Below are 26,358 nucleotides of genomic sequence, written 5' to 3'. Positions count from 1 at the left end.
TACATGGCGATTAAAACCTCATGGTAAGTGCCAGGTGACCTTTTTAGTAAGCAGAGAGGGAAACAAATAATAGCAAATCATGGGAACATGACGAGACGGGCTTAAGTTTATTTGTACAGACCAATATCATATACAGTGTCTCAAAGGGCTTTGTTGGCCCACAAAAGCAACAGTTCCTGACCCAGATTCACACAAATTCTCTAAGAAGACAAGGAAAACCCCTCTCAAAAAACATTGGCACATAAGAAAACACAAAACAGGTGGTGAGGATGGGCACAGAGATCCTTCCTTCCTCTTTGGATAGCATGGGGTGAATCATAGCTATTTTAAGGCATTATTATGCATAATTAAAAAAAGTTCTGAAGTTTTTTTTAAGTTGACCTGACATTATGTCTGGATAATAAATAGTGAACTTGTTTTCACAAAGAAGGAAGCTTTAAGTGCTTTAGACACAACATTTACAACATGAACTATAAAAATGCTTTAAATATGTTACAAATGTTTTCTTGTTTTCTGTGAGTGTAAGCTTTACTGTACCTAAAATCACAGGATATAATGTGGTGTGGTGGTAATGACAAGAAAATTTTAGTTGTCATGTCGTTGTTTTCTAGAAACTGGGCTGAAGTCCAACTGGTAATGCAAACCACCCTGAAACATGCAAGTGTGATAAACAAATTTCTGCAATGTCATGACTGGAGGCAGTGGTTGAATGATAACTTCACTGGCAACTGAAATAATATAATAAGCTCACATATCATAATAATACATTCAAATGATCAAATAATGAAGTATTGCATGGATATATCAACATGTATGTCTATAGTCTTGTCCTGCTCCATTTTTCTCAAGTTACATTTTTGTTTGTCCTCAAACTACCTTCTTTCTCCCTTCTATCTTGTGTCTCTCTTTCTGTGTAAACTAGTCAGTCCAGGTAATTGCACAGTGGGCTCTTTGTAAACAAACAAAACACAAGCTTTATATTAACAAACAAATAACAAGCCTTACATTTCCTGTGGGCTGCCAAACCTGCTGGGGGCCTCTTCTGTTAAATAGTTGGGGCTGAACCCCTCACTCCCCAAACTGAACCTGAAGCCACTTCCCTCCCTCCCTCTCTACACAACAGACACATTACACAGCTATACACAAACCGTTACATGGAATCTAAGGCCACCTTTGGCTGGAACAAGTGCACACAAAGGTACACACTTAAGTGTACCTATGTATGGGAGGGGTTGCACTTGGGTTGTGGGGATTAACTAATGGCATGCAAGGCAGATATGTAGAAGTAGGAACAAAGCACTGTGGGAAATAGATTTCTCCAAGCAGGTTGAGTTGCACGTAATTGTCCGAGTTTTTTTTAATCAGGTAGAGGGACATTCAATTGAATAGCCATGCTGAGGCATTGTGCTGGCAGAAAGAAACATCATTTATTTATGAAAACATTTTTTTCATGGTTTGAAAGGCTAAAAGGCTAAAGGCTAAAATAAACTGCTTTGTTTCATGTGTGTCTGTTTTGAAGGAGAATTTTCATTGCTCTCATGCTCACATAGATTAAATCAGAACTGTCCCTGTATAACTACAATTTAATTTTTGTGTGACAAACACTGTGTAAGGTCATGGGGATTCCATGTGTTGGTCAAAGTGCAAGCTCAAGAGTGTGATGTGTTTTCTGTGATCCATATTGTTGTTGTCAGCTGTTGCTTTACTTCTGCAATATATTTGATATGTACAATGGCATATCATCAGCATAATGAGACAGAAAAGCAGCCCTTTACATGTTCTTTGATTCTGTGACCCAAAACTAGTGCAAACCTGAACAAGACAAACAGTCTATAGTGTTACCCAGGCGAATGTTTAGCAGTTGTAATGTATACGGCATAGACCACATGGAATATGTTAATTGATCTATTTCTGTGTTATTTCTTTTTTCAACATTTGATATTATATTATTATTTCTTTTTTATTTCCGCCCCCCACCTTACTCACAACTTCACTTCAGTTCTTTTACCCACCCTCACACACACACACACACACACAGAGAGATACACACACATGCACAAAGTTGTGTTCCCATCACTTTTGGAGATGTTACATAGACATATATTAATTTCCAGGAAGTTTAACCACCACTTAATCATAACATTACTTGTCTAATCCTAACCCTTACCTTAACCTAATCTTACAGCAAATCTGATATTTAATGATTTACATGGTAGGGAAAGATTTTTCTCTACAGGAATACACATACACGCACACATAAGTACACACACACACTTTTCACACACACACACTTTTCTGCCCAACAAACAAAACATTATTCACCCACAATTCTGCTTTCACAACAGCAGATGAGCCATGTGTGGAGGAGGGTAGTTGATAACACAGCCTATTGAAACAATCAAAACCAACATGGTACTGAATGATATTGCACCAACCATGTGCTTTTACAGGAGAGGTCACATGAAAGTTAATGCATTTACTTCAGGGAGATATTACCAGAGAATCTCTCTCTCTTTTCTCTGCAGAGAATGTGTGAATATCAGTAGATGTGAGGGGTGAAGGAAGGTTGAAATCGTCCATGAGTTAATCGATCATGAATCATTCTCTTGCATTGGTAATGGGTCTGCAAGGCCCATCCAATGTGCGGGAAACACATGATGCATTTGTGAGTGAGTGTGAGAGGAGGGGGTACACAAATCCAAAAATGGAAGATTAATATGTGGCGGGCAATGCTGATATTGTGTCGGCCTGCCACAAATAAATGAGTGTATTTGATTTTGAATTAAGCAACATTAACAATAGCCGGCATCTGCATTCAACATCAAGTTGGGTCTTACTGCAGCTATAGAAAAAAATCCAAATCATATATAAACAATAATGCATATAATAATAAATAAATAAATAAATGAAACATAAAAACAAATAAAATCAACATTATAGGTGTCCCCAGTGGAAATTTCAATCAGAGCCCTGGCACTGTTTTCAGGCACTTAATTTTCAGTTAATTTGCAAATGTAAGAAGAGTACTATGTCAGAGCCTTACAGTTATCTGAAATTAATCAACTTCCCTCCAGCTCATAATAATTGAGTTGTCAACCAGGTCATGTCATAATCAAAGATCAGATGTGATATTATATGTTAAAATAACATATGGATCTAAGTGAATGATGTAATAACAAAGATTGAATTATGTGATCATTCTTTAGGACAAATTTGATGTTTAATTTCACATTAAACCTGTCAATCACACATATACAGCACATGTATACAGTGAACTTTCTGCAGCTCTTTGGACAAATGTATTAAAGACATAAGGTCAAATGAGGTCAAAACTGAACAACAGTAACCACAGTGGTAAATAATGCAGTTCCTTATTGATAGTCACATTGGAAATTGTATCATGCAAACAAAACGTTATTTTTTCCTTATCATAAAACTGTATTACACACACATTCAGCAGCCCTGTCTTGTCTCTGCCTGTTTTTGATTCTTTGTGTCAGATCTTTGTGTCAAACCTTCTTTGGTTCTTAGAACTGTGGAACACGCCAGCTCAAACAACCTGAGAATGACATGCTGTTTGACAATGGGCTGCACCTACCCTGTCTGTAGAAACTGGGTCAGGTGTGGTGGTTCGTCACAGACTAATGGCCCCCTGGGCGCATGTCTACGAGTTTGATGTGACCCATGTGTGGTCTGTTTTTACTGCCCTTGGCTCTTTTTACTGTCGCTCTGTCTCCCCCTGGGTATGTACTTAGCACTAAGAATAGACCTGTGGGTGTTGACAGGCTGTTGGCTTGTGTCTTACTGTGATGCTGCACTGTATTGACTGGATGATGTGCAATGCCATCGTCCACCTGCTGTATCACAAGAGTGCTGGGCTCTTGCATTTCCAGCTCACTCTTTGGAACCCACTTGTAAAGGATGAACAGTTGTTGCTTGTCTCACACTGAGTCTAGCTTGCGCTCCCTAACTACCTAATATGTAGTTATTTGCCTTCTCATGCAAAGTAGAAAAGCTTATGTAAAACTGTACAGTGGTTATTCCTAGTTCTAGGTGGAGATCTCTTTAGCAACAGAACAAGGAAACCATTATAATGCAATATTATTCAACAAAATAAATAAACTACTGCTTAATTTGTAATAGTCATCATGTTTACTTCCATAAAAACACTGCATCTAAAAGGTGTAAGGGAGAAAATATCCTGAGACAATACTTACTATAAGATGAGCAGTTGCCCAATGAGGATTTTGGGCAACTGCAACTCAGGTTCTGTTTTTTGTGTAACTGTCGCCAATGTAAATACAAATCATCAGCAGTAAATGTGTCTAGAATAGGCAATGATTATAATAGCTTAAAAAGTCTTCACAGGGTTGTGAGTCTTTTCCTGTTCATTAATACAGAGCAATTCCATCATGAGTCATTTTTTTTCTGCCATGTTGTTTGCAGTACCCTGAATTGCAAAGTGAAAGTAATAAATCCCAATTTAATGCTTAAATGCATTTTAAATAAATTTTTTGCTTGCGCCAAATTCAGGCCACCATATGTTGCCTCACTGAATCATAACTCAGAAAGATTACATAATTATCCTTATGACTGATGGGGAAATAACCCTACGACACAAAACTTTTTTCTGAAACCAACAGTCGACTAAAAGTTTTTTTATCAGTTTGAGTTAGCTAATGGAATGAGCTTCATACAAACAGATACAGTCTTATTTTTCCAATAATAAATGACAAATTAAAAAAATTCTACAGCTGCTGCTGTGTCTCAGATGGTTGATAATTTAAGGAAACAGAGGAGAGGAGAACTACATGTGTAGTCCTGCTTTATTTTTTAGCAACTTTGGACATCATTGATCATGCATTAATTTTGAAAAAAAAACTGACTTCAATGCTTCTATCTCATTGTATGCTGATGACTCCACGATATCGTTTACAGAATAAATAATTAATGATTAGAGAGGGAGTTGAAGTTGGTTGTAGAGTGCAGCTACAACAATAAACTTATTTTGAACCAGTCTAAAACCACCAGATTTGGAATAAACTACGATTTATATCTGAAACCAAAACTTAATCTAAATAATATTACCATAAAGCAAGTGGAAGAAGCCACATTTGTGAGGAGCATGAAGACATACACAACATGAAACAAGTTATTCAAATTTGGGTTTTACAAGTTTAGTTTTGGTGTTGTGCAGTTTGGTCCAAATACTTTATCAGACAACATAAGAAAAGAAAACAGTTCCGGAATAAAGCAGCACATGTAACTCTTACCTATGGGTAAAGAGCAGATGTTACTAAATTGCATGAATGTTTGATTATTTTATATATAGTAATTTAATTGTGTCAATTATTGTGTTACCTTAGTGTCTTGTGAGGAACAGCGTAAATGTATGTTCTTGTATCGTCATCCTGCAAAAGGCTAATGGGCATCTTAATAAACAAAAAACAAACAACACACAATGATGAATAAAAAGGAAGGCACCAAGGGTCAGCATGCCTATCTTCTCTCAATTACAATTCCAGCACAGATCCAGTTAACCGGTGAATATGCATCTAGTGTCCATGTCTAAATAAGGGACACCAAGTAAACGGATTGACAAAAAAAAAAAAAAAAAAAAAATGAAAGCAGGAAAGTCTAGACCTACGGGGAAGAGAGAGAGGCAGAGACTGTGTGACAAGGCAAAACCAGAAAGAAAGCAAAAAGGGAAAGGGAATGCAGAAAGCCCTTGGCCCCCTGCCTGCAATCTGCAATCTGCTGATGGCGAGGCTCGTGACGAGGAGGTGCACAGCGTCCATTTTTAGCGATGAGGTCATCTTTAATTAACAAAACAAAGAGAGTCAGCTGTGTCACTCCAATCTGTTATCTGCACCCATGCTCAAGGACACCGTTTATCTCCATATAATTCAATCTCTTTGAATGAGGGCTTATCAATGCATTGGGGGGCATTCTTGGTCTCAACCAATAATTCAGCTGTTACATAAACTGGGGAGGGTGATACCACTGACCCTGATTGCAGAAGGAAGGGGGACATGAGGAGACCAGAGAGATATGTGACAGAAGGGGACAGTAAAGTAGAGAAAGACCCACATGTAATGTATCCCAGGAAAGTGGCCGCATGCATTGGGATAAGGACATTGGAACTGATGTAAGAGCAAAGAACAAATGGATAATCTGTTTCTCAGTCCAAAAGTGTCAGCATGAGGTGACATCATTGCTGTGTAACGTTCAGTGTTACTGCTGTCTCCCACTTCCACTCCCCTACATTACGATCTCACATTCCTCTTCTCTTGAACTTTTCTTTTCTGTCCATTTTCTCTCTGTTTTTTCACTTCCACATTTTTTATATGATCTCTTCTCACTTTCTCATTCCTGTCAATTCGTGTAGTTCTGACACTCTGCCATGCCCTCAGTTGTTCTTCCTGCAACAAAATCAGGTGTCACACAGCCGTGACGCAACACAGAGGGACTCACAGGTTTTTAATTAGCGCTAAGTGTGTGGATTTGTGTGAGAGTTGTGGTAAGTGCAGTGCTACGCTGATGAGCACATTCACAAAAGTGTCACCTCAGCATAAGTGTGATTTAAGGACAAGCCACCCAAATTAACAGCTGACGAGACAATAGACGGTTTGTAAAAATGTGACAACGGAACCCAGAAGCTTTCTGAATTTAGCTTTTTGGTTTAACTTAGTATTAGACAATTTTTGGTGGCCACTATTTTTTTTTGATATCTGGGAACTCCCAGACTCCCAACTTCTGACATTGCAGTGGAGGTGAACCATTAATTATACACATACAGTCAATCCTTGCATCCTTTTGCAAAACAATGTGCAGTTGCAACCCCTGTATAAGGTGTTCACTGAGTAGATGTTAGAATGATAAAGACTGACTACCTGATATCAGAATCAGAATCAGAATTCCTTATATCAGATATAATATCAGAATATTACTAAAAGCCAACCAGGTAAGTTATTTAATATTAGCCTAGTTGCAAATGTCAAAATTAAAATATCCTCAGTGGGTTGTAATTTGACCACAGATTTGAAGTACAGGCTCTAAGAACATGCCCTAAATGTATGTTATCATTTACACAACTTGCCGTTGCTAATTCTTTCATTTTGTCATTTTGTCACTTCTTTTTGGCTGATGCTGGTATCAAAGCTATCTAGAGATTTTCTATCACTTGTCCATTTTAATGCTCCTATCAGATTTCTTAATATCATCTCTGATCCTTGATATCTTCTTACATATCACGGCTGGTTTGACCTATTGCTGTAGAGGAATGCTGAGCCCTACACTAATACATCAGCACTGCTTTCCTAACTGGCATCTGTGAATGCTGTCTCTGCCTTGGTGTGCCATCTAGAGGCCTGTGTGAGGCCCAGTGAAGTGGATCACTCATATCCATCACTGCTGACACTGAAATCAGAGGAGGAAAAGAGGCTTGTCAAATAAACTCCACAAAGATCTGAAGCTCTTATAGCAGGAATGAGAAGTTTGAGATGTAATATAATACACAAAACTCTACACAAACTAAATGTGGGACGTAGCTGTAGCAATACAGGTCACTTATGTTTCTCTGAAATGGTCTAATTAAAAGCACATAAATGAACACAATATTTATGAATTATTTGACCAAATATTTGATAGAATTATTAACATGGTGAGTACAGTGCAGTAACTCAAACAACCATAAACCTCTTTATATATTTAAATGCTTTCCAAAAGTACCTACTTTAACTTTTCTGCAACCGTCTTTGAATCACAATTAAATATTGATTAAAGAGAGAGTTGTCAGAATATGAAGGTTTCCCTTACAGTGTTGGTCACAATAAGTCTTATCATATTTATAGGAAGACATACCACCATAAGCCTTTCATTTGACTTTTCTCCACATCTCAATACATGAGGAGTAAGAAGGCAGGAAGGGAGTAAGGAGTAGAAGAAATGTTTTGTAGAAATGCTATGGAATGGACAGGTTGTACTAGAGACATTTTTACTGTCACAGCGGGAAAAATGTTGGTGGACTTAATAAAAATGACAGCTCAGTTACAGTGACAGTGAGCCAACACGCACAATAGGGGGTTTTCCTTTGTAGAGTCCAGCAAACATTAATTCACCTATGAGTTTCCTTCTCTGACATGTTAAAATGTCAGCTGAGCAAATGTTCCATTAAAGTGCCACTGATTATCAGGGTTTCCTTTAATTATAGTTCTGTTTCACGCAGTCAGTGCCCCCTAACCGGGTCTACAAGCTTAATTACTCTCCTCCATGAAGCAGGGCACTAAAATTTACATTTGAATTTCCCAGCCAATTGGGATGAGTTATTATATTTAGAGACCGTGTATGGCCCTTAAAATTCAGCTCTGCATCTGCTTTTTTTTTTTTTTTTTTTGAAACGCTTGAGTACGCTCTGTTCAAATGATTAACTGAAATCTGGAATGATGTCATCTTCACCTATGCCTCATCTCAGTGAGTCAGTGCCCCTCTTGCCTTACTGGCGTTGTAGGAACAGGTGATCCCTCTCTGTCTGCTCCATCTGTACATCTGGCACTCAAAGTGCTCGGACTTCTCCAATACTAAGCTGCAGGATCTGATCTTGGCAGTAATAACAGGGTCTACATTGCCCTCATCCTCACTGTTGGTTTTTGTGACAAAAACAAGATAGATGTTGTGAATAAGACACACTTCACTGATGCAGTGGGAGAAACCCCACTCTGCCCACTCAACTTCCTGTATCACTTGTATCCCATGCACATGCTGACATGCTATGTTGGGCCTACAGCTTCGGTGAGCAAATGACAGGTGTTTATCTGTTATGGAGCCGAAGTTCTTGGAAACTCCCTATCAAAGCAAAATGGCTTGTGATTGTATTTCACAGTCAGGACACTTTTCCTTCTATTTAGATCCACTCCAATGCACACAGCTTGCACAACTGCATCTTGGTCTAGACTATGCAATTCCATGTTCCTGGGCAGGGATCCCTCGGCACTAACTTCTTCAAACTATATGATGCATTCATTGCATTCTCTTTTAACGGTTTGCTTTATCTAATCAGGGGAATGGTTAATGTCACAGTGTCCCCACCTTCTGCTTTGCTGGAAGGATGGGTCAATTGTTCTGAGCTCAGATGCTCACACAGATCTGTCCAAGGTATGTACAGTAGGTCATGGTGGTGGAAAGTCTTATTGGTTGATGCCTTGAGACTCCAGCACAGGCTGGCCACACCTTCATTAAGCCCAAGCTTGTTGGTGAATTGATGATCGTTGACTGTGTATATGGGAGGTGGGGTATTGGCTGCTGACATGGTGACTCTGGTGCTTCGGTGGTGAGAATACTGAGGGCTGCTAGTAGAGCATCATGTCCATATAAACAATAAGATATATTAACAAGGGGCTCGGTTGCTCTTCTTGCACTTCAAAGCAGTAAGTCTATCTTCCTGTCACTGTTGACCTCAGAGGAAAGATTTGTGAGTGAGCAGAGAGGAGCTTTCAAAAAAAGACAACTTTATTTCTCTAAACAACACTGATGATGTGTAGTGATCTAAAGGAATTGGAGACAGGGGCCTTGTTGCTGATGGTTTGTACAAATGTGAAAGGAATAGGGTGATGCTACAAAGTGTCCTGATCCCTCTAAAGATTTCCTCATATGCAACAAGAGGGACAAAGACAACACAAACTTTTATCATCAGCTCTATTTATTTTGTTCTCTGCTTTTACTCTTCGGCATTTTCACGAATCAAGGTAAAGACAGAAGTAGAAATGCAAACTGTCCTGTTCCATGTAGGCATAATTTTGTCTTTGATCGAATAAATGGCTATCCTAGGTCAAGACTTGTGACTGCAACATATGATTCCAGATTGAGACATAAATATACACTGAGCAAGAAACTGTCAAATTGCAGTGAGAGGTCTAGGCAGTATTATATACAGTCAGTGAGCTGTCAAGGTTGATCCTCAGACCACCCACCACAATGATGGAGGGTTTAAAACCGAAGAAGACACCTCCTAACAACACACTCAAACTCTGACTTGACTTTTCCACTCAGCACTGATGCCCACTGCAAAAAAAAAGAAAAAAAATGTGCAGCCCTACGTTATGTTATGAGCAGAGGCGTAATATAATTTCTATAATTTACATCAAGCGAGGGGGAGTCACATTAGCAACATTTATGGATATTAACTTAGAAGAAGATATCATTCACCGGCAAGATTTTCAAGGACTCTATGATTGCATCCATTCATGCAGGAAGCTGTTACAGATGAAAAACCAGAGCCAAAAGGATGGCATCTTACATCATTTGAATCAGCCTATTGACATGGATAAAGCTGTCATCCAGCTTGTGGAAAAACTCACTGCATTCCTAAACAGATACAACTCCTCATCTGCAGTGAAAACTGGAGTAATGATGAGAGATTTGGAGGTTAAAAAAATATCCTTACATATCCCTGCTCACATGATGAAATTTGCAAATGACTCTTACTCTGCTGATGTTGGTGGCAAGGTTTTGAGTTGCACATCAATTAAACAAGCAATGAGCAAAGATAAACTGACATATAATCATTAACTTTAATATATATATATATATATATATATATATATATATATATATATAAAGAGAGAGAGAGAGAGAGAGAGAGAGAGACAGAGAGATAGATAGATAGATAGATAGATAGATAGATATCTCTAGGATCAAGTCCCTTTTGCAATTAGTTGCCATTTATTTTAACTTAAAACATTCAAACTAAAAAGTCAAGACCTATTTATTCTCACTCATACATGACTGACCTTAATATCTATCACAGGAGGGATACAGTATCTTCTCCTATCCCAGTCTAGACAGCACTGACATACAAACATGTCAGTGAGAGCTGCATCCAAGTGTCTACATCACTCTCTGTCTGCCATCTGTATGAGTGTGCACATGGCTGATTGTGTGTGCTCTGAGTGTGTGACTCATGCTCAGCATGGCTCTGTGTCTGTGTGTGGCTGTCTGTTTATCTTTCCTCTCTTTCAGACACCAGCCCAAAGCAGTGTTTCAATTTGGCAATGGATGTGGATGCAGCCTCAGCTTCTGTGGATGCCGGCGCTGGCTGAATACCATCCGCTGGATGCAGGTGCCACCCTTACTACTGATGAAATCAATGTTGATCAAAGTCACATCTCTCCCCACACCATGTTTATGTGTGTGTTATCTGCCATCTAATTTCAGTACATTGTCAATGAAATTGCCCCTTGTACTTTTTTGTCTTCAGACATCTACCGAATCTAACTACAACATCTTGTTTTCCATAATATTCTGTCTTTAACACTTCAACTTTAAAACAGATCACCTCACACTGCTTTACATTGCCAAATATTAGTCCCAGCTAAGCTTTGGATCAGAAATTTTCCCTAAGATTGTCTCGATTGTCAAATATGGTTTACTGCAAATCAGCTGAATAATCCTTCAGTGCGTACCCACCCTCAAATGTTAGAGAAGAAAGCTTGACTGCAAGCTCACTGGTTCATGCAGTCTTGGAAAATATGAACAAGGAAAATGAAGAAGAAATGCTTGCTTTCCAGAAAACCACAAAGATGCCCTCAAGCAAAGTATTTATCCAAGTATTTATCCCCAAACTGCGCCATTAGAGATGCTCAGTTGCCAATGATAGAAGACTGGTTTCACTGGCAGTTTCAACAAGGGAATGTACGTGTGCGTGCGTGTGTGTGTGTATCTGTGTGAAAAAGTCAAGAGGAGCATTGAAGAATGGGTGAACTTGAAAGCATGTGACACGTTGCTACTTTGTGTCCACAACATGAGCTAAATAAGACTTCTTGTTCAACTCAGCTTTTGGTTTTGTTATACAGACGTCCACTTTCCTAAAAAGTGCCTTGAAGATGGTCCTTAAATAAAAAAAACAGTAGTGGGTACAGGGAGTACAAATCCCCGTAATTTCAAAATTAGTCAGACCAAGTGTGAGAAAATGACACTTCTCAAACACTATGGCTTTTACTTGCTGAGTCCTGAGAACAGGATCTCATCATTTTAAGAGGCCCCTATTATTTCATAAATCGACCCCTGCAATGCCTTCCAAGTTTGTATCAGCAATCTTGATCTCCCCCATTTTGGAAAACAGTGATGGTTTTGTATAGTTATAATATATGCAGTGGAAGTGGCAGCAACTCAGATGTGTACCGTATGCGTTATGTACCATACAGTACACAATTTATGATGTTTCCGTTGAAGGAGACCATATATTTTGCCAACTTATTGCCAAAAAAGTAATATACTAAACACACACATTATCAGCGCATGAGTTAAGTTTTAGTTTACTCATCAAAGTTCTGTTTCAGTTTTGTCCAGACTGTTAAAAAAAGTTGAGAGTAAATAGGCAGACACGGCTAACAGAGATGAAGAGTGACACAAATAAAAGGGAAGAGAAAAAGACAAAAACTGAAGACAATAACTTCTCATGCTGTCTGTTATGATATGATTTATAGTGGTGACTGGCACATAGTGGAGTGAGTCACCCACACCATCTGCCCCTTCCTAGCTCACCTCTGCCAGAATGCCTGTGTCTAGCTGTCTGTATCCTCCCTTCACTCGCCGGTGCCCACGCTTCATCAGCACTCTTCCCAGGGGTGATGGATGGCCTGTCCATACTTCCCAATGACTAAAGCCAGTTTCTTCCAGACCACCTAATTTCTCCAGTATTATTAAGTTCCTTCCTATCACCCTTCCTCTGACTCACCTCAGCCCCTCGTCACAGCCATGATGACTTCCCTTGCCCCATGGCACAATGCTTAGCGCCATTTATGGCAATTGATAAATTGCCCTACGTCATCTTCTCTGATTCCAAGTCTAAGCTCTTCTTTCTGTTCTGTATCCAGATTAAAAAAACTTTAACCACGTTCCCTCCAATTACAGTATAACTCATACTCAACTCATCAGACTTCTATTCTTATGTCCATATGTCGAATTAAGCTTAGTTCTGGATTGTGTGTGTGTGTGTGTGTTTTGTGCAACAGTAACTCTTGTTGTAACAATAAAGACCAACACTAAGCAAACTAAATTTTTGGCTGGTCTGACAACAGACCAGCTCATTTCATCATATCATAGTATTTACATCTATTCAGTTACAACAAGTATATCAACAAAAACTTGGAGTTTTTTGGGTGTTTTTTACCTGTGTAGACCTCTGCCTCCAAGGGATCCTCCACTCGTTTATGCTGAATGATGTAGTCTGAAACTTTACAGCCAATCAAAGGCTCCACATCCATCCACTCAAGGGCCACCATTGTGCTTGAGGGCTCCAGGTAAGGGGCTAGACGCAAACTAAATGGATCAACACAGAGAAGACAAGGTTTGAGATAGAGGAATAAGACACACATTACCACAACTGCTAGTTGCCCTCATCTGGAAATCCAAAAGAAACTTTGCGTGTGCATATGCCAAGCATCTGAAATATGGACAGAAACCTAGAATGGGTGAGTGGGAATCCCATGTGGTCGTTATTGTGTTTGTCACCCCATTTCCTATATCTGATTGGACAACAAGATGGCAAACAGATGTTTTGGACAAAACAGCATTCCAAAACCACCTGTGCTCCAGCAGTGTTCCCTGGGCAATTTTTCCTCTTTATTCCCTCAAAAGAGATAAAAGAATAGTATTTCCATTTTGCCTGCCCTCCAGCTGTGTCTGTACAAATGACTGAGCGAGCTAGGTTATCCTCCTTTCATAAAAAGCTTGCAACTCAGTTTCATCTTCATAGACAATAATAATAAGTACTGGCCTTACACTCCAGCACTGGCCAGAGTTGGAGACTTGGCTGCTGCAGTAACTCTTCACTGGCCTTTCGTGAAGGCAGGCATATGCCCAGGGAAAGCCTGACCAAAACTTTGGTTTGGCCCCATGTCCTTTCTCCAAGATCCACAAAAACAAAACATAGCCATACGCATCTCAAACTACTTGTGCAATACTTGTGTCTCAAGTATCAATGTGTATGTCCCGAATAACGGTATTGCTGAAAATGTTAAGACTAATCTCATCACAAGCTTCATTTTGAAGTTGAGGGTTTCCTCATATCAGATGGTCTTTATCAGCAGATGTTCTTGTGGAATTGTAGATGTTTAAATTTCCATTTGCTTTTGAGTACATTAAAGGTGAAACAATAGTGCTGATGTTATGTCATGGACATAACTGTTTTGTAATACCACTTTGTACCTCTAACGGCGAAAGAGTGATCACACTGGTTGCAAATAATCTTTAGGTCTTGGAGCCCAGAATCCCCTCTTGCAGCTATGCTATTGTTATTTTAGAAGGGTGCCAATATATGATGCCCATTATTCATATATACTAATCATTCTTCAATCAAATTATGTTATTGTAACCTTATCCTTAGAAGCTTTGCCCTTTCAACTTCCTGTTTCTTATCAAAAGTTCTCAGTGCAACAATAGTTGGGGTGGGTGACTCACAAAAGCCTCAAGAGTATTATTAGGACATCTTGAATGAGAGCATGTTCTTTTCAGAAGGGTGTAAGGGCCAACTGACAGCTATTAGAACTTTGGGGACTGTGCTTGTGTCTACAACTTTTTCAAGTGCCCCAGAAGTCAGTTGAGACAGGTATGTGTGCATGTGTGTGTATGTCCGTGTGCGTATGTGCGTACTTGTAGTGCATCAATGCATGCATCCATGAAATGTCTCTTGTTGCATTGTCACCTCACACTTACATTGGCTGCCTTAGGGGGCTGCAGTTAGGCAGGCTGTCTTTGCTGAAGGCACTCAGGTCACAGCGACACCAGTTATCAATGACATCGCCCTTTCCAGCACACCAGTATGAGCTCATTGTGGCACTCTTGAAGGCCTGTAAAGGGTAACAGGTGAGAGAAATGCAATTATCTCTTGGAACATGCGCTTCCTGTCCATCTACCCCACCCCCATCTCAGTCCACTGTCTCCACCAGTGCCTTCCATATCCAAAAAAACACACCCTCACATCCTTGTACTTCAGTCCATATGATGACTCCAATGATTATATTAATTTTCTTTTTCCCTAAAAATAACCATCAACACAAACATATCTAATCTTTGCCTTAACTTAATAGACCTTTGACTACGTGAGAAGTGGTCAAAATGTCCTCACTTTGCAGAAATGTTCTCTCTCTCTCTCTAGTCTTGAACTCACAATCGGTCTCATAAAAACAGAAGTACATGTACACATACAGTATACACACCCACACACAAAGTGACCTTTTCATACCCACCGTTCCCAATTACCAGAAGGCAGGAACATCTCACTAACATCGACAAGCTTACACTGTGATATCATAGATGCACTGTGACTTTTATGATGGAGGTGTGAAAGCTGTGACACTCCCCACCTCCTCTTCTATGCATATGTTTCTGTGCGTGTATGTGTTTGCGTGCATGTGTATCTGTCATTGTTGCTGTCAGTCTGTGTGTGTGTGTGTGTTGGGGGGGGTTGTTCAGAGATGACATCATCTCCTAACATCTCCTTGTGCTGCTTCATTAACGGGTGAAAGAAAAATCAAAGGCAGAAGCTCAGTCATCCTCTAAAAGGCAGCAAAATGCCAATATAACCGTCAAAGCAATAAAGTATAATGCCAGGGCTTTCCCTAAAGCCACAGGCATGATAGAGAGTGAGTTCAAGGGAGTTTGCTAGCACTCTGGCTCCCCCTGTCACACTATGGATCAATGGAGCACTCAGTTATTTATGTGCTCTAACTGGTTGGCAGTGCTGCCTCATGCAGACAACTTTGGAGATGTACTTGATCATGGTCACAAAAATAGGACACTGGAACCATGCGGAAACATTATCACCGGGTACCAGGCATCCAACAAAAAGCAAAGAGAAGCCACTCCTTTGTTCCAATAAACCATGACATTCACTTATCCAAAAGCACAGGAGCTGATGAGACCACACACATCTTTAAGACAACCGTTCACATGCAGCATGCACACATGGGCACATGCAACCATGCACACACAAACACACACTCCAATTAAAGATTGATTTCCGCAGTTGGTTGTTTCATTTCATTGGAGAAATGCCAAGGAAGATTTCTGCAGTGTGGTGATTAGTGAAAGTGACATTTGAGATGACATAGTCCTGGCATAGGCCTGACCAGCGAGGCACACAGCTTGGCCAAAAAAGAGTCAGGGTATGCACTCAGAAGCTGATGTTAGCATTTCCACAACACTGCATTGTTAGCTGTAAAGGAGGCTCAACAGTCTTTCATGGGAACTGACTTCTTCCAATACCACTTGCTTTCACTCAAGGAAAGGGATCTTGAGAGTGAAAGTGACCTAAATGAGCAGCAGAGTAAAAAGAGTGAAAAAAGAGATTGGGGTTGGAGAGAATGGGGCTGGGGAGACTTAGAAAATAGGACAGTAGAAAAAATCAACAAGATGAACAAGGAAACAAAGGTGTGGAAAAAAGGAGACTCCCAAATCCCAAAGCATTCCCCACCTTACTGTGGGACAGAATCAGGATTCTTGAGCAGTCAAGGGTTTCCCATTATTTATCCTCCAATACAAGCTCCTCTAAATGAGCGCTGTGAACGAGCTGTTATTATAAAGGGTAGGCAAGCACAGTAATTCATGGGCATAGAATAACCCCCTTGAAAACTAAAAAGGGGAAAAGGTAATTACATCCCTCTCACCACCACCACCACCACCACTACCACCACCTTTGCCTGAACCCATGTGGCTAACTGTTGCCAGAAAACAGCAGCAACAGGGGTCTTGCCACCTCATGTCAATGAGAAGCAGGCCACAGACAAAGACAACAAGAAAAACCTGGAATCAAGGTCTGTGCATGCATGCAGACTAGACAAATATGAGAAATGAGCTCTGCTGCTAGGGGCAAAAGAGAGAAAGACCAAAAGACCACAGGACCGCCATGCGTTTACTACCACCACCAGATTCCTTGAAAAACCCCCATATGGGTCTGTGCGCTTGATTGCATGGCTGCACATGTGAAAAATAGACAAAGCGATTACTGCCGTGTTTATGTTTGAAGAGTAACGCAAGCCAGTCTCCACTGGGTAAACAGGGAATCTAATTGTGGTTTAGAGAATGAGATGGGGGGTTGGGTGTGTTTGTGTGTGGTTGTGTGTGTCTGGGGGGGGTTACAGGAGGTAAAACAGAGATGAGGATTAAAGAAATGCAAGGAAAAGTGATTGTTGCCCAGGACATGTAGAGTGATAATATGCCTACTGTGTGGTAGTGAAGACAGCAATATGTCCTGCTGATGCAAGTTAAACAAAAAGCCTTGGGTCAGTCAGAAAAATCTTCTAGTGAGATGAACTGACACACTGAAATGCCTAGGAGAGAGTACTTGTGTATTCAATGCTGTTACTAGATAAGTCAGGAGGAGGATACCCTATACTGTATTGATTAACCACAGATCATGCATTTCTCAGAACACTATAGATCCATATACATTCTACACTGGCCACATAGGGTGACAAAAAACCCCCATTATGCCTCATATCAGAAAAGCAAGTGTTTTGGCAAAGACGGTCCTATCTGGGCATTGACTGCAACAGCACTGTAAGAGTTTTTGTACAGAAATGACAGATTTGCTTTCAGGATCACGCAGTGTCCTTATAACAATAACACAAAGTTCTACTGTTTCACAAATTTGACTCAGTTCATCTCTGTTGACCTTATCGATACTGAACAAATTGAGCTGAAATGTAATCACCCCCTGGTTTGAGCAGAAGACAGGATCAGTGAACAGCAAAGCCACAGAGCGTCAGCAACAATTCCAGTAGCAAATTCCGAGCCTTGACATCATTTAGATCTTGCAGACACACTGGCACCAAAACACTATTTGGACCTTTCACTTTCGTAGAAGCCTGTCGTGACTTACAAGAAGGCAAGAGGGGCCATTGTGACCTCTTTAATGTATTAATCTGTTTGTCTAGTCTAAGCTGACCATATTACTGTCTGTCTTCAGAGGCTAATACATGAAAACACTGGCCAGCTGGCCCACAGTATTGATTTATAAGATGATCACCAGTGGTGGTAAAGAGTCTAAGTCAGCACACACAGGACACCATAAGTAGTGACCTAAGTGTGTATGTCTGTGTATGTGCATGTGTGTGTGTTTGTGTGTGCACACAAATGCGTTTATGTATCCTTTCCAATCATTCAGGGCTAATGGTGTTAACAAAGGAACCAATGGGCTGGTTCTAGGAACCTTGTCAGAAGTAGTATACTTCCAGGAAATTGGACAATGGGGGCAACTTGAGGGTTGGTTCACCTAGAGGTTGATGGGGGATTGCCATGTCATTGGTAGAACCCTCAAAAGGAAAGTATTGGTTTCTAGACGCGCCAACTAAGTTTGACAATATAATCTGACCCTCCCAGCAAATTGATTGAATTTGTTAGTCTGTTATCTTATTATGTGTTATAAAACAAGCGAGCAAAAATGCCAACAGAAAAGGCAAATAAAAGATAATGATAAAAACAAATAAAATTTGACAAAATGTGTCAGTGCATTCTATTTGGATGTCAAACTGTTTTAACTAACTGATCTCCTTGGAACTGAACTGATGGTATCAGAACTTATAGTTTTTCTTCTTTTGAGTGTACAATAATTTATTGTGGCTTTATCTGTATAGAGTCGGTAGCAACATTCAGGATACGTAACTCTTGAAATTTTGTTGAATGTAGGTGTCATGCTCTTGTGTGTAAAGCTATTGCCTCCTTTGTTTTGGTGTAAAAAATGTTGTATCTCCTTCGCTGCTGTGGACCCTCATGTCTCCCTTAAAAATGTTCTAGGCATGATCCCACAAGGTGGTGCAGTAGTGTGTTATGCTGATGGTATGACAGCAGCTACTCTGCAAGATATAGAGCATTCTGACTCATTAGACTCACAACCAATTTGTTCAAAAGGTTTGCCATAATTCAGTCACAGCAACACAGGACATAGGACCACTGGCAAGCTCCATAAGCCTTAGCTTATTTATTTATCCACTGAGGTATTTTTCTCTGGCACTATAACAGGGGAGTATCTGTGCGTGTATGTGTATTTACGTGCACACACACCAGGCATGTAAGCGAGACCACCTTAGTCGTGTCCAAGCCACTTCCAAGAATGGTTCCAGTTGAATTCAAGTCAAGACCAGATTTAAAGCAAGCCAAGGTCAAGAACAGAGCCACTTGAGGATACCAAGACAAAGGGGAAGTAAACCTCAAACCTTTTTCTTCCAAATGCAAAACATAATCATTATGTTACTTAGAAATGAGCAAAGACAATAAAGTATCTACAAATTCAGCTATACATGCAGCTGGTGAATGGATAGGTAAGAATTGTGACAATTATCCATACTTTATAGAGGTAAAATTCCTTTTTTTAAATTGTAGGGAGATAATGAACCAAATAATTTTAAAATGCCCATGTGTTAGTCTGTATTTTAAACCCTCCACCCTTTAACTACCAAGCAAAAAAACAAAAACAAACAAAAAACAAAAAAAATCTCACATGCCCACTAGCCATAAGCTATTCAGATAGTTCAACTATTATTTGATAAGGTAAATTAAAAAGCAATTAAGGTGAGTGATATTTTATGTTAATGGCACTGACACATTACACCTAAAAACCTGAAAAGAAAAAAAAGACCCCCTATTACTTTCCAGAACCCACTGTAAGCAGTTTTCATCGGAACTTCTACCTACTGTAGAAGTGTCCCATTTGCGACAGTTGGACAGTAAGACCTGTGAATAATCCAGAAGGGGCATTGTTTTGAAAAGAGACATCACTGTTTTTAAATTTTAAAGCATCACATTTCATATAGATTACTGTTGGACAAATCTTACTCGATACTCAACTAAGCTTAATATCAAAACTCCCTGCATAAATACCACAAGGGGCAAGGAAAAGAAAATGTTTTAATAACATGAATATACCAACCTTTTAACATGTTTTAGGAAATGCTCAGGTAACTATCCACTATAAGACAGATCAGTCTTATGAGCATTTCCCCAAATCCATAATTAGTTTTTGCTAATGTCAGTACAGGTCACATATACAAAGAAACACTAATTCCCCACTCTCTTGTTTGATAGAGTGGGAAGTGATATTTTCGAGGAAGGGGTAATTTCTCATTGTAGCAAAAGTCCTAAAAATATTTTATGAAAGACAGTCAGGCAGGGAAAGGGCATGAAAAGATGTAAGTAGCTGGGAGAGTAGGGAGGACAGGAGCCAAAGAGTGACAGATGCATACAAATGCACACATATAGTTGTGACTTCATTAAGTTCAAGTAAGCCTCTATTTTGATTGCTTCGGCGTGGGGGGGTGGGGAGGGTTAAGGTTAAAAAAAAGAACCTAATCTCTGAGAAAGCTTTGGCAACATGGCATCTGTCTTTCCTGATAGACCCAGCCAAGTGGTCTCAAGTCTCAAGCGAAAATGGGTGTGAGAAAGACACACAAACAAGACAGACAGAGAGAGAGAGAGAGAGAGAGAAATGAGTGGCTGTGTGTGTGGAAGGGCAGGTTGTTGTGTCACACATCTCTAATGCAATATACGTATGTGCCTTTCAAACTAGCAGCAGCGATTGTGGCCAAGAGAAGAAAAGAAAGAGAGAAAAAGAGGAGCAGGTGATGGACTCCCCTCCCTCCCAAGAGGTCGATGACATCAATAAGAAGCTAATAATCCTGCCTCAAGCTACCTCAGAAGGGCTTGCCAGAGCGATCCACTGCAGTCTACCCCTTCTCCACCTCCTCATACATCTCACTCTCCACATCCCCAGAAGACCACGGGTTGGGTAAGGGGAGAGAGAAGGATGGATGGCGAGGTCTTTGGAAGAGAGGGAAAAGAGACATTTTGCTCTTCCTCACGTTTAGCTATCGATGAGGCCCACTAGGGATCGTCTGCTATTGATTGTGCCTTCTTTTCTTTGGGGCTGTGGTGCTTGTTATGGGCAGCACGTACAAGGGGCTTTGTTATGTGTGTGTGTGACTGCAAATATATTTATGTGTGTGTGTGTGTTTGTCTTTTGCCTCTGGTATTGTTGTTGACTGCAGTAATTTCAGAAGGTAAGGTAATTAGATGCTTGATTGGGGGGAGCGTGAACCAGTCTGCTCCCTATGGCGTGTGCATGTATGTGTGTTGGGTGTGAGTCACCTGCAGACAGCTCTGCGTTGGTTTGCACACGCACAGAGAAGACATGTACCGGATATTAGGTAGCAAGACAATGTCATGATGAAGCCCAAACAGAGTCAGATGTGGTAAACTAAATGTCAAGTGAAGCCAGAGCCCTCCTCCTAAATTACCTTATGGAAAAGAAATCTGATATGATTAACTTTCACTGCACAAAAGATCCAAAGATATTTCATACAGGATGAATCATAAACACAGGCGGCCATTAAGCTGATATTACATTCAGCTGTGTATGCTTGTTTAGACAAAGACACACACATATATCTCACACATATACACATCGACTTTCCCACAAGAGGAGAAAACCATGATGTCATCGTTTTTATGCCCTCTGTATTACAGTGCTCGTTTCCAGTGGTCAAAGTTAACCAACTAATGCCACCTACAGGTGAGTTTTTACAACTGCATTGGTTTAACACTGAAGAGGACAATGGATATGCAACGTGTGAAAGGATTACGCCATTGCAAGTGGCGTGTGATTGTGTGTTTATTGTAATGTACTGAACAATAAACAAATGCCTCCTACACTTTTAGATCACATTGTCACATGTTAATTTCCCTCACATTAAACTACAATTCTACTTGTGGTGGTACTATAATCATATTTCAACTTCATGGAAAATTGTTATTGTGTTAACACAGCATGTATTCATATAATAAATAACTCACACAATGTCAGAATTTAAAAGAAACCCAGACAACCATATCATCAATGACATCTTGTAGATTTTTATTCCTCTCAGTTAAAAATACTTTGCTTTGCTTACTTTACTTTACTTTTGCAATAAGCTTGTAAAAGTTCCTTCCTGATTGTGAAGGTTATCTGTTTTATTTTTCTTCCAGCTCTCCTGGGTATGTTCATGGATCACATCACTTGTGTTCTCTCATTGTCATTCTCTGGTTTTAAAGCCACTTTTGCTGTCTCTCTCACTCTCCCTCTCCTCCTAGACACACATGCATGTGCACACAACCAGAAACGCACGCACACACACATGCAAACACACACACTCCTGTTTCCATCAATTATGGGGACATTGCATAGAGGCTTTTCCTGGAGGCTTAACCACCCTTAATCATAACAATAAATGTTACTTGCCTAATCTAACCAAACCCTAACCTCAAAACCCTAATATTGAATGATTTACGTGTACATTGTATTTTGTCCCCATAAGTAAGGGTCCTCACATTGTGACTGTGTTAACAGATTTTTGTCCCCACAGCTACTGGAATGCACGCGCAAACACACACACACACACACACACACAAATAGACTTGGTACCCCCATGCTGATTTCTCACCTCTTTGGTGACGTTGTCTTGGACCAGGCTGTAGAGGGGCACCACACGGCTGACTTCCAGCAGCACAGGGATGGGGGAAGGCTGTTCTCCGCTCCTGCTGTTACCAGTGTGGCCTCTCCCTGACACTGCTCCCATAATGGCCTGGTGATGGCACAGGTGGCAGCCAGCTGGACAGCTGCCCTTCTCCTCGCAACGGATCTCCACGCCATTCACCATGTCATCAGTCAACAGCTGGCTCTTTTGTAGTGCCGACAGGTAGCTGATGAAGGGAGCCGACTTCAGCTCCCGCCGCCCACCTCCGCCAACCCCCTGGTCTGTTGCCTCTGGAGCAGTAGGCAGGAAAGAAGAGGAGGGCATGGGAAGAAAGGGACATAAATAAAGTTAACAACAATAATTATTTATGTTTGTTTTATGACGAGGGCGGAAAACCATCTGTTTCTCTTTTACATGTATTCTTTCCAAATTGTAAAATCAACCTTCTCTTCCTAAACTTTTTCCTCGTCTTTCTTTCCACAAAACAATTTATTAATTCTCACTTGAAATAGCAAAGCACATTCACAGTCCTTCAGCTGCGCATCTGGATTTACTCTTACATGCTGCCAAGGAAAAGGAGAATAAACAACAACTAATCCCTAACTGTCATCAGCTTTCATTGACAAAGGATGAATGGGAGGGAGGAAGGGTGTCACTGGCTTCTTCTCCTGAGCGTCAATTACCACTATTTGATGTTCTCACTGGAGTTGGGGGGATTCTTTCTCATGATCATTTCCTCTTTCACACCATGCGGAAAGAGCAGGCAGCAACAGAAGCAGGGGAGGAGTAGAAACAGGAGAGGATGCTACGTCGGGGTTGAGTGTTTCACTTGGAGGACACATCAGGCCACATGTAACAGGGGAACAGATCTACCATCTGTACTGATGTGGCAGATGTGCTTTTTGTGTCTTGTTTTACAAGGACAGATGACACATATCTGAGTTTTCCAAAAGAGTGATAAAGGTTTATTGTGATCAAAGATGGAATTATTGGTTCATGATGTGAGACATGGCATGTCATTTACTAAAAGTAAAGGTACTTTTTATGCAGCAAGACCCTTTTCAAAATAAAGTAAATATCAAATTGTTGGATATTATTATAATTACTGACACATTAATAGTTACATTACCTTAATCTTGAAGCTGTTCATTGTGGGTTGAATTTCAACTACTTCATGTTGTATATTTTATCTGCTGTGTAGCTTGAGATCAATTCCGTTTTATGTTAATCTGTAATATCGCATCGAAATTTCTTAACTGACATTTCGACATCGCTTACTTGAATCTACAAAGTAGCTGTGAGAAGTACAACATTTCCCTCTGAATTGCCATGGAGCAGAGAATGTAAACAGTAGCAGAAAATGGAAATAATCACATAAAGTTCAAGTACCTCAAAATTGTTCTTAACTGCAGCATTTGAGTGTGTGCACTTTCTAACTTCCCACCACTGGAAAGTTACATCTTCTAATATATGACTGGACTCATCAAACCTTTGATATTGCAGTTTAAAACACTGAATGTGTATTATACTTCAATGTAGGTGGTCAGAGTTTTGAGTAACTTACATCCAGTGAAAAGTCATAAAATAATAATAAAAGAAACACCTTCGACCTGAGAAGAGAAAGAATGTGTAAATGTTATGTTTAAGTTAAGATCACAAACCCCCTCACATACACAGAGGCACATGGATGGATCGATGAGAATACCATTGCATACAGTATTACATAAACACACACATACACGCACACAGACCAAGAAAAAAACAAGTGGAACCTTAAACCTGGTGAAAGTGGGTAAGACAGCAGGAAAAGTCCTTGATATTATTCAAGGTGGGGTAATTGGAACCAATTAGGGTTAATATCTTAAATGAGTTATTTCCTGTTAACAGTTTTAATGACAGTGAGCTCAAACATCCATCAAACTACTGTCAGTGGCAAAAAGACAACATACAGTGCATGAACTCAAATAGCACGTGTGTTTGTGCAGGAGACAGAGAGAAATAAGTTTAATGTGTCTCCTTGTGCAATTTCAAATGCTGAGTTCTGTAATGTCAGCATTGTTAAATAAGTTAACCCAAGACATGAAAAGGGTGTGTTAGCTTTCAGCCATTCATTTCTTAAACATAAACATATGCCAACTCGTGTGAGGCATTTTAACGACTCTGAGAACAGTGTAAAACAATTGGGGATTTTTTCAAGGACAATTGTCCAACTAATATTGTTTGCAAGGGCAAACCACATGGGTATGAAGTTGATTTAAACCATGCAAATACAACATGAAGAAATCAATTATTCGCAATATATCTCAAATGAGTTTTCAGTTTCTGTAACTCAAGGTTGCAAAAAAAGTTCTGGTTACAGATCATGCAAAACTGTAAAACACTAGTGTTGTATTGTTAAAACACATTATTGTTAATAATTAACCTGTGCACACAAAGGTCCTACATTTAAATTTCCAGATTTGAGCAAATTAAAAGTTTCAGAGTAAAAGTAAAATTGCTGTAACTTATCATACATTATTATTATCTGATATCTGAACATTACGTAACTCATTACTAAAACAACATAATGGTTAGAAATTCAGCACTATGTGAAGGAAGAAAATGTATATGTTTGTAGCTCGCAGGTTAGACCAAACAAATTGTAGTGACAATTCACTGCCATAGAAAAATATGCAACTATGCTAAAATAGTGTAGAGAATATTTGAGGGTATTGCTTGGTCCATGAGTCCAGTGGAGATTCTGGTAAGGGAGAAACTAAACATATTTAACTAACATACCTAAAATATACTGATATCAATTAAAAAAAACAAAAAAAAAAATCACTGAAGCTTCCATAGTCCCATAAAACACATTAAGGACGTGATCCCTATGTCCTCAACTGGAGCTATGACCCCAGTGTGTGTGTTTGTGTGTATGAGAGAATTATGTCTGTACATACATCTTTTTATGTATGTCTTTGTGGTTGCCTGTGTGTGTCTGTAAGAGACTGGCAAGCAGTTGAAAGGGTGGGTGGTAACTTCATGTGCAACAGTATGTAAACAGGCTCATGGGGTGGCCCAAGAGCCCATTACATACACTTTCTGAGGTAACACAGACACAGAAAAGAGCTGTCGAAAACAGCTCTCACAGTAAATCCCTATAGCTGTGTGTAGTTGTGGGCAGCCAGTCTTTTTCAGTCTCACGCCCTTTTAGACTTCTAGTTAACTTCATTAACTGTTTTGTTTTGAGACTGTAACAAACTACTATAGTTTCCACCTAGAGCCTGTTTGAACAATGCACATTTTCACCGACGTTTGACCGATGGTGGCACCCTTCACAAGGCCAAATTAAAATAGACCACATGTATTTTTGTGCTTACAGGCGTGGCCCATCAATATGCATGTTTTGATGAGCTATGACAACTTTTTGCTATGTGGAAAGAATGTGATGCTTACGCAACACTTTCCTGTCATCAAACATAGCGAGGAGATAAATGGAAAGCGTTTCCTAGTCATTGATCTTGCACAGCCATTGTTAATTAAAATGTCTTTGTAGACTGGTTGCAGTATAATTACTCATCAGGGACACATCCCCTCTGGCCAGGGTTACGTTGCCCAGGCAACAACACCAAAGGTGTCAGATATCTTCCATAGCAATTTAATGCAGATGTTGTCAGATATGTTTACTGTTTCCTTTGTTGTTTTTGCTTTGCTGAAACACCTACATGTACCACAGATCTCTGATTTTAACAGACACTTGTTGTCTACTGCAGCTAATATCCCTTCTTAATTGTTTTACACTACCTTAGTACAGCAAGAAAAACCGGTGCTAATAAAAATGTGCATTATATGTGCCTTGTCTGCAAAGTACCAC

General features: G+C 39.9%; 1 protein-coding gene across 1 annotated transcript in view; it reads right to left on the bottom strand.

Annotated features, from left to right (window-relative positions):
• Nucleotides 1–26,358, bottom strand: part of LOC124051469 (astrotactin-2-like) — a 237,289-nt gene that overhangs the window by 30,931 nt on the left and 180,000 nt on the right. The window contains exons 17-19 of the mRNA XM_046374872.1: nucleotides 22,473–22,795; nucleotides 14,713–14,846; nucleotides 13,169–13,317 (exon numbers count right to left, since the gene is read on the bottom strand). Coding sequence (XP_046230828.1) covers nucleotides 13,169–13,317; nucleotides 14,713–14,846; nucleotides 22,473–22,795 — 606 coding nt within the window. The remainder of the gene's footprint in view (nucleotides 1–13,168; nucleotides 13,318–14,712; nucleotides 14,847–22,472; nucleotides 22,796–26,358) is intronic.

This window comes from Scatophagus argus, chromosome 20 (assembly GCF_020382885.2).
Source record: "Scatophagus argus isolate fScaArg1 chromosome 20, fScaArg1.pri, whole genome shotgun sequence".
Lineage (NCBI taxonomy): Eukaryota > Metazoa > Chordata > Actinopteri > Scatophagidae > Scatophagus > Scatophagus argus.
The sequence above is the reverse complement of the archived record's forward strand: the minus strand, read 5'-3'. Positions and strand labels throughout refer to the sequence as shown.